The 11,680-nt window shown below is 41.9% G+C and overlaps 2 protein-coding genes across 4 annotated transcripts; one reads left to right on the top strand and one right to left on the bottom strand.

The window, feature by feature from the left end:
• Positions 1-217: 217 nt before the first annotated feature.
• On the top strand, positions 218-1,268 carry LOC117776213 (transmembrane protein 238-like). Its single transcript, XM_034609912.1, has 2 exons — positions 218-375; positions 695-1,268. Exon 2 carries the CDS (start codon positions 697-699, stop codon positions 1,024-1,026), a length of 330 nt encoding a protein of 109 aa, XP_034465803.1. The 5' UTR covers positions 218-375; positions 695-696; the 3' UTR covers positions 1,027-1,268.
• A 100-nt stretch (positions 1,269-1,368) lies between these two features.
• Positions 1,369-11,320, bottom strand: si:dkey-17m8.1 (C-Jun-amino-terminal kinase-interacting protein 4). Of its 3 annotated transcripts, none has more exons than XM_034609897.1 (29): positions 11,171-11,320; positions 9,981-10,311; positions 9,669-9,863; positions 9,437-9,557; positions 9,101-9,171; positions 8,909-8,973; positions 8,370-8,442; positions 8,102-8,271; positions 7,885-7,948; positions 7,647-7,845; positions 7,167-7,224; positions 6,792-6,944; positions 6,601-6,643; positions 6,341-6,456; positions 6,149-6,196; positions 5,516-5,650; positions 5,297-5,429; positions 4,981-5,067; positions 4,849-4,896; positions 4,552-4,693; positions 4,358-4,400; positions 4,151-4,231; positions 3,918-3,985; positions 3,585-3,733; positions 3,319-3,490; positions 2,998-3,111; positions 2,806-2,904; positions 2,611-2,700; positions 1,369-2,488 (listed from the first exon to the last, which is right to left on the bottom strand). In XM_034609897.1, the coding sequence occupies exons 2-29, from the start codon at positions 10,077-10,079 to the stop codon at positions 2,370-2,372; spliced, it is 2,955 nt and encodes a 984-aa protein (XP_034465788.1). In that variant the 5' UTR covers positions 10,080-10,311; positions 11,171-11,320; the 3' UTR covers positions 1,369-2,369. The 3 variants fall into 3 exon arrangements, with proteins under 3 accessions (XP_034465788.1, XP_034465787.1, XP_034465786.1); XM_034609896.1 differs by having other exon boundaries at positions 7,647-7,948; positions 9,981-10,095; positions 10,131-10,311; XM_034609895.1 differs by having other exon boundaries at positions 7,647-7,948.
• Positions 11,321-11,680: the final 360 nt, after the last annotated feature.

Here is an 11,680-nt window from a genome sequence, read left to right as displayed (position 1 = left end):
ATACAGTTTTTAAAATGCACCTATGATAAATTAATTGAAAAAATAAAACGTATTCATTCACGAGTAATTTTCAGATGTTCTATACAAATGATGTATTAGTTTGTGACAGTAATTGCAGCTTTTAAAATGCATATACAGGTAAAAAAGAGTATCAGGGACATACTGTATATACCTCGGATAATTCATAACAAAGCTGTGACAGTGTGTTGTGAGGGCGTCAGAGAAACCGCAGGACAGGTAGAGCAGGTGACGAGGTGTCACATTTCACTGGCGAGTGCTCGTTTCTTATCGACCTCATGCGGAAATACGCAAGAAACACGATTTTCATCGTAAACACGACGACTTTGAGATACTCGGCAAAGTAGGAACGTAGAGGTAAGTGATCCCGGGCTTTTGTTTACTCAGAAGATGTGTTTGTCAGTGTGTAGACCTCACTGCTCTGTCATGCGTTAGGACAGGTGTGGTACCTGCCTGAACTGGTGCATGTGTAAGAAAACAAAAACCTGCATTGTAACTAGTAATGTGTTTCTGCAGGTTATTGTGAAATCCCTTTATGTGTGTTGTAGAAGTCCACTTTACAATATAGATGTATATTTATTTAGTAAATGCAATGAATAAGTTTAGAATATTTTTTGAAGCTACATTATTTGTATATGATGACATGATATAACATCGTCATCTTTTTTTTTTCCAGGCATGGCACACAAGTATGATGGGTTGTCCCACTGTAAGCTGGCCCTGGTGTTCGCGGTGCTGATGGACCTGTTGGGGGTGATATCCCTGCTGCTGGGGGTCTTTGCCCCACTGGAGATCCAAGGGCGGGACTTTGGGGATCTGCTGGTGTACTCGGGAGCACTGCTGGTGCTGCTGTCCCTGGCTGGCTGGGTCATGTGGTACAGTGGCAACATTGACGGTCTGACCTCCAAAAAGGAGTTGGGGGGAACCATGGGGGGAGCGGTGGACCGCCTTGCCCGCTCCCTGAGTCGCAGAATACGGCTGCCAAGGACTCGCAGCAGCCCAACATAAGAAGCCGCCATTAAATGACATGCTGTATCAAACCAGGCAGCAGGCCAGACTGCCTGGGGCAAAGGAGTGTCACTGCTGTTACTCATCTCATGGAGTTGACAAAGACCTCCAGTGAATCATTGTGTTTTTGTATAGAAAATGTGTGTCTCTGCTTAATATGCTGTATGTGGACCAGACTGATATTAATATAACATGCAGCACTATAGATTCCAGTGTGTAAAGATTAAAAAGATAAACCAGCAGTATGTTTTGTCAATTTCCTTTTTCATCATTCCACATTTAGATTTTACTAGTTGTGTTGCTGCACCAGATTATGACAACACCACTCAGAATAAAAGTTAATACATTGACACTGAAGACATTTTAATGATGAAAATAATGTTGCGGCACAGCTGAGTCAACTCAATCTCTCAAATCTTAATCTCTGTACAAGGAGCTGTCATGACCACATGTGTGCACAAACCTTTAACGTCACATAAATACCCCAAAGGACACTTGAAATAATCCCCCCTCCCTTATTTTAGAAAAGATAAATGAAATCAAATGAGAATACGAAATAAATTAAGACATCAAAAGCATTTCATGCCATTCAAAGAAAATACACAAAGTAAAGAAGTAATAGAGAAAATAAATACATTTTAAGGACAGAAAGTAACACCTTTCATTTAGGGGATGAGATATCAGACACACAAACATGTAGACACATTTATAATGTGCACTTATTTGTAATTACACCACATGCAATGTCGAAGGGTACAATTTTAGTTTATACATGGAAATTGCAAAAAAGTATCACAGATATCATTGCAGCATCAACAGATTTAAAACAGTCTTTAAGGTGAGAGTAGAGTAACACAGATTGTCAGTTCACAGTTAAGAACAAACACCTACACAGCAGCTTGAAAAGCAGCCACATGATGAAGTTTAACGTAATGATCCAGAGACCTTGTGTCACATGGTGGAATAAGGACAAATCTGCAGGTTCTTGGACAAGCAGTAAATGTATAAGAGCTGTTTGTCAGTGAGACTGAGTGCATTGTTAGTACAAAGTTAAAAACGATCTATTAAGAATCAAGCAGCTGAATTACTAATCTATTGTAGAACACTGATATGAAATCAGATGAAGGCACCATCCAAGGCATCATCCATTAATAATCCAGTCACAACATATACACAAAATGAATGAGGTAAACAAAAAGGAAACAGTGTAAATCCTGTATTTTCTATTTTTTTTCTGCCACACTGAGATGTTTTTTCCATTTAGTTCATGAAAGCACCCTTTTCCCTGTTGTCTGCTGGTGATTCTATATCTACGTCATCTTCATCTGCTCCTACAATCAATGTCAGAGGGAAGGGCTGGGCACAGAGGGGGTGGTATTCTGCCAGATGATCATTTGACTGCGGTCAGACCGTTGAGGCGTAGTTTGGGTCGACTCATCCGATGTGTCGTTCACATCGTCTCCTGGGGGAGTAGATGGCTCCGTTAGGCCTTTTATGAACTAAGCACTGACTAAAATGGTGGATGAATTACACAGATTTAAATAAGTTGACGCAACAATAGTAATTTCCAGTTCTTCAACTCACCAATTCTGAAGTTGATGTAGCCCTCTCCTCCACTGAGGACCAACTGAGAGGTAGTAACAGTGCTGCTGCCAGGAGAGGTCATCAAACAACCTTTGGGACACAGACACATGCAGCATTAATCTCTGAAGGATCTCTCTTAATTAACAGGTCACCGAAGATGTTCACCGTGGTGCGTAACAGGTATCAAAATCTTACCAGGCGCAGCAATGATGAATCTGACAGCTTGTCTGTGTCCATGGTAACACAGCTGGGCTGATGCAATGGAGCAATATGGAATGGAAACAGCTGCCGATGCTGTGAACAGTCATTGAAGTAGGTGATACTTAAAAGAGCACCTTTCTGACAATACTAAATTCAAGCAACCAATTCAGTCTAAATATAACTTACTTATGGATAATGGGATGGAGAAAATGGCTCCACCTCCGGTGCCCACCCACAGACGACCAGAGATAACAGAGAGAGATGAGATTTGCAGAGGTGAGAGTGTGAGGAAGTGTTGGCCTACAGAGGGAGACAGAGATAGCTCAGTTTGGGCAACAACTGCTTTGACCTTGTGTAAGTTTGATTATAGATTATCATTATTTAAATTCTCATACCATGAGACAGTACAATTTTAGACAATATAGATTCCAAACACAACAAATTAGTTTCATTTACAAATTAAATTGCTTATTTTCTAAGTGAAAAAAAACCAAACTGTATTAGCACCTAATGTTTTAGTGGCCAAAGCGGAAAAATCCACTTCCTGTAGCAGCCGTCCAGTGAACCAGTCAAACAGCCTGAGGATTGAATCAAGTCGACATGAGGCCCAAACACCACTTCCACCGGCACACAGGAAACGAACCTGCTGCTCGCTGCGCTCAGACACTGAGAACGTTTTCTGTAAAGTGAGATGATGATAATATCGGTGAGATCTACAACACAGAGAACATAAGACACATACAATGAAGGTATCTCCTCTGTCTGTTTCTTACCTCAACCTTCTTTTGGTCAATGTCAACCACATGGACTCTGTTCCAGTATCCCGCCCACAAGCGGCCATCTTTTGCAAGACAGCAGCGAATAGGCTGCATTGGGTTTGATCCAAGCGGCACCACTGAGTGCGACTGCAGATTCCAGCCACCTGTCAATCACAGTTATCATTACTTCAGAGTCACCATTATAAGATATGTGAAGTATGCAGAATGTTTTCTAAATTAAATTTAAATTCAAAGTTTAATGTTGTCTTAGAGTTAATCACTTTGGTCTGAATGATGCTATACGAATAAACATGTTTTGCCTCTAAAGAGAAAACAGGAAACCATTACCTGAGCCGTGTGAGAAAAACGCTAAGGACCCGTCAGCTAAACCAGCTACGACTTGACCCTGGGAATACCTGTGAGATTGGGTCAAGTATATCTTTATTACTATGATATAATATAATATAACACAAAAGTATAACATATAGACAAAAAAATAAAACATTAAGACAGGAAATAATTGAAAGCTGATAAATAAATACTAATACATGAATAGTTCAAGTAGAGTGCAAACAACTCACGTAAGTGAATAAACACCCTCTGACAGGAAAACAGTCTGCAGACAGTCCCTCTTGCCAACAGAGGCCGAATGAACCAGTATACTGTGAGAGAGAGGGACAATGGGAGAAAGGAGGTGAGACAGTTGGTCAAAATGCTTTGCCAACAAGTATTTTACTCACAGAGAGCACAACTTTTTTGAAGTGAGCTGCTTATTCAGCAGGCGCTACCTTCCTTCCTGAGTTCCAATCCACACAGTTCCTGCCGTGCCACCTGACAAAACAAGACCAGAAAGATTATGTCAAAGAAAAAGTTAGACAAGCAGTGTTGACCAGTAAAATGTGAGCATGGTATGAGGGGATAATACAAGTACAGAATACATGAGATATGATGTCTGCAGGCAGCCCATTGTACCAGCACTGACCTATGGGAGGCACAGCACAGATGCAGAGTGCAGGAGCAGTGGGAGGGAGGCTGAACTTATCCAGTACTGTGTTGGAGTGTGCTGGATCAATCACTGTAATATCACTGCTGGAGGCAGGACCAGAAACTACCCATACAGAACACTGGCAGAGAGGGACGCATATGGAGTTTGGAAAGATGAGATGCATGAAATTTGTATCTAGTCAGCGTTAGTTATGGTTTGGATGGTACTGTTCAGGTACATGGTGATTAAAGTGTGACTACAGCTGACGTTTCACCAGGATAATGACAGACTTACAGTGGCCTCTCCGGAGACTTCAGGTGTGACTGAAACCGCACAGTTCAACTGAAAACAAGAAAGAAGAAGAAGAAGTTAGGAACCATGTTTAACTGTAACGTAAAGTCTCTGTATTGCAAAGGCAGGATTTACCTTAGCAGTGGAGTCTCTTTGATCCAACAACCTGAGCTGCACTAGAACCGGCACATCTTTAGGCTCTGGGGCAGGTTCATGGGGTTCCTAAAATAATGATACAGTATGTAAACTCCAGGATATTGATAGGACTGTGCACATCAACATATGTCTGGGTAAGTTCAATTCTCTGTAGTGTCTGGTGTAGCTTGTTCGATGGATGAGACCCTTTGGTTTGGTTAAAAGATGTCAAGTCATAATCAAAAACCCTGGCAGTTTTTAGCCTAGTCCCTCCCAGACAGTCACCTTCCTGTACAGCCACGTGTGTCTCTATTACCTGAGTGTTTGCCAGTGGTGTGCTCCAGCCATGTATCTGCCGTCTTCCCAGAGTTCCCCAAATGTGCGTGCGGATTTCTCTGTAGAGCTCCTTCCTCCTGGCACGAGGTGAGAGAGCAGCTGGAGAAGCAGACCTAGAGAGAAAGCTCCGGGTGTTAACCAGCTTTCCTGAGCCAGTCGATATGATTCAAGAGTGACATGGCAAGATATAGTTGCTTACTCAGCCTGAGTGACAGCCGGTAGCTGCAGGGACCTCACAGGAGAGCGGGCGACTGATGGGGAAGCTGGCGAGAGGATTACGGACGCAGGAGGTGGGATTAAGGTTTCCTTTGACAGGCCGAACAAGATGTTGAACCTATAATAAAGACACAATTATTGATAGTTTTTATAGATCATAAAACTGCTGTCTGACTGCAACATGTTACCACACTTGCTATTACTTTGTACATTTGTTTATCTCAGTCTTTCTGTGTTGCCATTGACAGAGTTTGAATCCAAACACACTCCCAACCCTCACGTTACCTTGTCCCTGCTTTCACAATTTTTTTCAGTTATTACTTTGGAGACTCTGCAGACCAACATTCCCTCAGCTTTTATGCGTGTCTCTTGACTTCAGGTTGCCATTATCAACAGAAGGTTGATGTCATAAATTAGGGTTGCTTTAATGTTCACCATCCAAATTTACTATATTTCAGTATGTCACTGCAGCTTTACTACTGGTTTTATCCCCTGACAAAGAGCAGCATGGCCCAGGACCAGGCCACCGATGTTGTTTTAGGCTGCACTTGCTTTTGTGCACAACAAGGACATGACTAATTACAGTGAAGTGAGATGAGATAAAACAAACACTTACCTTCTCCAAACACTCCTGTCCTCTGTTAACCTCACTCCCTTTGTTGCTCTATTTAAAAAAAAGAAAACACCAAATGAGATTGGAGGCACAGCTGTGTTGGACCGAACAATAAACTCTATAGACCTCAAAATGAATAAATTAACGACCGATCCAAAGACATATGTTTCGATTTTGATTGAGGAGAAAAGTTACCTGACTGTCTGACTAAGTCTCACTGCCTCCTGCAGGTCAAACAGACGCTGCTTATACTGGTTCTTCTCCATAACAACACGAGCCATTTCAGCACGAGAGAAGTAACGCGAAGAGGCCTGAGGAGGAAGATTGATGTTATTTAATGGGGAACATGCATCGGTTGAAACTTACACTGAGGAGTTGAAGGGTAAAAGAAAATTTTCCGAAATGCATTGTTACTGTAAATAAAAGTGTGACAATAACAATGTCTCCTCTCTTACGTCAGGATCCTCCGGTTGACATGATTCCAGTTCTTTACGAAGTCTATAAAAAACAGTGGATATGCAGCAAAAAGTTATTGTAACAGCAGTTTTAACAGTATTATGACCAGAAAAATAAATGCAACCATTTTTTACAAAAAGTCAAAAGAATTAATGAACAATCAGAAGATACCACAAATAAATTTCTGCACCTCTTGGCTTCGTCATCCTTCTCCTTCACCCGCCCCTCTAATCGAGAGACTGTTTCCTGAAGAGAGGTGAGTTCCAGTTTAAGAGCTGAACGGTCATCAGTCAGCTCCACTACCCGAGATATCAGAGCTCTGCGGGCAGCATCTACCAACTCGCTGAAAATATAACAATCACAGCCAAAGATAAATATTTTTATGTTATGAAGAAAATGACAATCACTTTGGTATTCATAGTAACAGCTAGCTACTGTAACATTTTCTCCATTGGTTGATTTGTTTCTATGAGACGAAGCAGTTTTAACATTTTGGAAAATCCCCAGAACACCCAGAAACCACACTTGATTTAACAGGGTCAGATAAATTGAATACAACACTCACTAGGTGACTTTCAGTTCCTCATACTGAGACAGAATCTCCTCAAACTGGTCCGCACTGCCTATACGGAAATAAAAAATGTTAAAAACACTTGACACACAGTTATACACCCTTTACAACACTGAGAGCAATCAACACCAGATCTAAATGTCTTTATTTACTTGGCACTACATGGGATGGTGTAAAACAGTTAAAAAGGAACTCAACTTTTACAAAACCTCAACAAAGAAACGTTTTCACGAATGTACTACTGCATCTGATGTTGGCAGAGTATAAATAGTTTTGCATAGTTGCCAAATTATTTTTAGAAACCAATGTCTGTCAACTCCAATGTCTGTCATCACTCACTTTGTTTCTGTGATCATTTAGTTTGTGCTTCAGTGAATGAACATGGGCCTTGATGCTGAGATATCTTTTTGTATCTGCAGCCACATATGGGGTCAGAATATGGGGTCACCCGTTTCTGTCTTTTTATGAACGTACCTCTGACACTGGCCCCACGGTCCACACTCTCCACATAATCCCGACTCAGCTCCGACAGTTCAGAAAACACAGAGTCGTTGTTGCGAAGCTCCCACTCCATACTATCTTCTTCCTCCACCTCCTCTTCCTCCTCCTTATCTTTTCCATGCATGTCCCCCTCTTCTTCTATGTGTTCCTTGTCTCCCTTACCCTCTTCCTCCTCCTCCCCCACCTCCTCCTCCTCCTCCACCTCCTCCACCCCCTTCATCTCTTCCTCCAAGCTGCTCTCTGACTCATTTCTTGGTGGCTCCTCATCGTTAGGTCTAAATGTGAAAGAAAAAGAAATGTGAGAAATGACAAAAAAGTTTGCTGAGTGAACTTGTTTATCAGCTAAAAAGAACACAGGTTTAGTTAATGGTTACTCCATTGACATACTTTCCACTCAGAGCTTTAACTGACACAAATCACTTTATTACCTTGCATCCACACGGCCGTGAAACTGGGCCAGCTCAGGAGTGGAGCTTATGATGTCATTGATAAACTGATCCGCGGTGGACTTCGCTGCAATGTCTATCGCCTTGTCCTCCTTGGCGACGAGGTCCTCCAGATGGGGGGGACCAGAGTGTGAATATGGTCTTTGAATCATCTGCTCAGGAAAAACAGAACAGCATTACTACTTATCTGCCAAAATCTTGTTATTTATTAAAATGGCTTTAAGGTGTGGAAAAGTGAGAATCTGTTCACCTTTTCATTTACACTGGATTCTGACAAAACTTGAGGGGATGGAGATTCAGCATTCTTGGAACGCAAGTGATTCCTACATGTAACATGGAGGGTTTCACAGAAAAGTCAAGTGAATAAATAGTTTAACTATGTTTTTCTTACATTTTGCACCACTACTGAATTATACCCTGTGAGCCATCATCAACATCTACTGAAGAACGGTTATTTATTTGGAAAATTGCCACAAACATAAGCTCTAAAAGGTAAAATACCTTCCTGGCTAATAAGTTAATCATTTCCATAAATGTGTCAATCAAAGCAATACACATACTAAACTAGCATTTAGATTTACAAAATGGTCTTAAAGTGCCATTTTCAAGTTTGATATAGTACATATTTTACTAAGAATACACTGCACACTGTATATGTATTACAATAAAGCTGCAGTCCTGCTGTCATACCTCTAACTTACTGAGATACAATTTGCATAGCATTCCTATGAGAGACATTATGTTCGGTATACAATTAGTTTTTGATTAAAATAAGTTGGTATGAAAAACCTGAAAGGAGAATCCCGCTCAGAATCCTTTCTCTTTTCCAGAAGCTCCCGACACTGGAGAGCCAACTGAAAGGAGATAACATCAGTGATATGTGAGGAATAGAATAATGGAAAACCAAAGGTTAAATATTGTGTAACACTGTGTGAGGATACAAAAGCACACAGAGCTGTAGACTAAACAACAGTGTCTGACCTTGTTGTGAGAATGTCTCAGTGAGCTCAGCTCTCTACTTAGATTTGCTTTCTGCTCCTCCAAGGCCACCACTGGAAAAATAGAAAACAAATGTAGCTTTGCTTGTTAGAATCAGTCTCCAGCGATAACACATCACACAGTCCACATGTCGGATTTAGGATAAATAAAAAACTCTGTAGCTCTATTTCAGTAACATTTAAACTTTATCTAGTCATGATGTACACAAGAGGAATGAATGAATTGGAAGGAGAAAAAGATGAAAAGAAATTATTACATGTTTGAAATAATGCACATGGATCATAAGTCATTTGTCACAGTTACTACTCAAATACTCACACTGATCGGCTTGCTGTCTTGCTTTCTTCTCTAGCTCTCTCTCTCGTCGTTCTCTCCCCTTCTCCCTCCCCTTCATGGCTCTCCTCTCCTGCTCGATTTGGTCATCCAGCTCCAGATACCTCTAAAAAAACACAGATAATTTGACAATCATTTTAAAGTTATAAAACATGGAGCGAAAACCGTGCTATAACCCAACAACATTCACACTTCTAACATTTTATCAATGCCCCACCTCTTGACTTCCTTTCCTTAGTGCTTTCTCTGCTTGGTATCTCTCCAGCAGCTCCTCTCGCTCAGCTTTCTCCCTCTCCGCCTCCTCCTCCCGGTCTCTCAGCTGGGCTTTACAGCTGGCCAGCCCCTCCAGCACCCACACAAAAATGGGCACCAGCGTCGCCACCACACCTTCACCATGGGTCTCGATAACGGTCTGCGATTGTGCAAAGCAGCCCAGTGAGAAAGCAGGTGTGCACAAACACATTTAAACACTGATTTCATTTCAGAAAAACATTTTCTTGGATAGATAAATGAAGTAGAAAACGCTTACCTGTAGTTCTGAATACAGTTTTCCAGCCTCTTCACTGACAATGTTGGGGTCTAGCTCCACCTCCCCTGTCCCACACAGCACTCGGTCAGTGTACTCCATCAGCCAGGTTAGTGTATCTGCTGTATTAACTGTCAAAATGGTTTCTCGACTTCAAGGCCAAAGGTAAACAATCCTACAACACTTTCTCACCGACTAACACAACTAGTTTATCTAGCTTTCGAACATTATTGCAAACACCGGCACCACCCATCCTCTGCAGCTCTATGTTCCATTTGGACTCGACAAGGACAGCGTCCTCTTTGACTGTCGCTGTACCGCGACTCGGATCATCCTGAAAGAGAAAACAAGAACATTCAAAGATGTATAATGATGAAATATTATCTACGTTTGCCAAAGAAATGTCAAGAAACAGACATTTGCTTTGTCTGATAAATCCATTTTTGGTTTATCAGCAATTTACCACAAAGATAATAATTAGTTCAACGTGGCTGTGTGGTTTTCTGCTCTTACTGTCTGTGACTAACATGGTTTGTTTAGCAGCAAACACAAATCAAAGCATCTGCACAGTGAGGATGACATTTCAATGCCACTGGTGGATTTTATGAACAAAACAGACATTCATGAAATATCAATAACCTGTTAGTGTTGGCTTAGCAATGTTAACATACTGAACAGCTTAGATTAAACCCAGTCACACATTCATGCCTGGATTTATTTCCCTTTAAATCCAACATTTTAAGCCACAGGAAAGTTTTTCCCTCTCGAAATGAAAAACAGCACAACAAGAGCCAGGTCACCAGAGGAGGTGAATAATCAATACATTCTTCACAGACAGAAAACTCTTCGGTATTTAACACAGCTGATCTTTAGGGTTGATATTTCTGCACCTCTGATCGGTGGTTATTATGCAATGCAGATGTGTGCGTGTACTTGTGTGTGTGCGCGTGCGTGCGTGTGCGTGTGTGTGTGTGTGTGGATCAGCACCACAAATAGCACACTCAGATCCAAACGGTGCAAACACACACAAACATAACAGGCTAATTAGCTTAGCTCGCCTCCTGATACGGACACACGGTATGAATAAGTCAGGAGTGACAGCGGACACCTTGACAGACGTTTGGCAGCAAACTTCCCAAAGTTCAGACAAACCCGAGGCGTCGCTTCGTTCAGCCGCAGCTTCACGAACTCACCTGAACGACTCCCCAGTGGATACATGTCACTTCTCTTCCCTCCACATGCACAAACTCCGATTATTTTCCTTCAGGCTCGATTTTCAATTACTCTCAAACGAGTTTTTTAAGAAGGAGGCGTCGTTTGATTCCGACCAGCGGACACCCCGTCCAGGCAGCTGGCCAATCAGAGGGCTGCTGCCGTCCGCTGTAGCCAATAGGCGACGCGCAGAGGCGGGACCTTGCGAGTTTTTTGTTTTCGGAAGGAGAAGAAAAAAAAAAGTTTCCTGAAACTTGAACGTTGACACGTGACGGAGCAGGTCATGTGATCTGAGTCCAGAGATACCTGTGCACATGCTTCACATACCTGTCGATCAGCTGGACTCTGGTGCTGTGGGACCTCAGTGGTTTACACGGTCTGGAAGTCAACACGACATGTTGTTATACCTGGACTGTATTCAGGATTAATTACACAATCCATTCATCGACTCCAGCTTGTACACAATTCAGCAGCCAGGGTTTTAATGAGAA

Source organism: Hippoglossus hippoglossus, chromosome 16 (genome assembly GCF_009819705.1).
Source record: "Hippoglossus hippoglossus isolate fHipHip1 chromosome 16, fHipHip1.pri, whole genome shotgun sequence".
NCBI lineage: Eukaryota > Metazoa > Chordata > Actinopteri > Pleuronectiformes > Pleuronectidae > Hippoglossus > Hippoglossus hippoglossus.
This window is presented reverse-complemented; position numbering and strand designations above follow the sequence as displayed.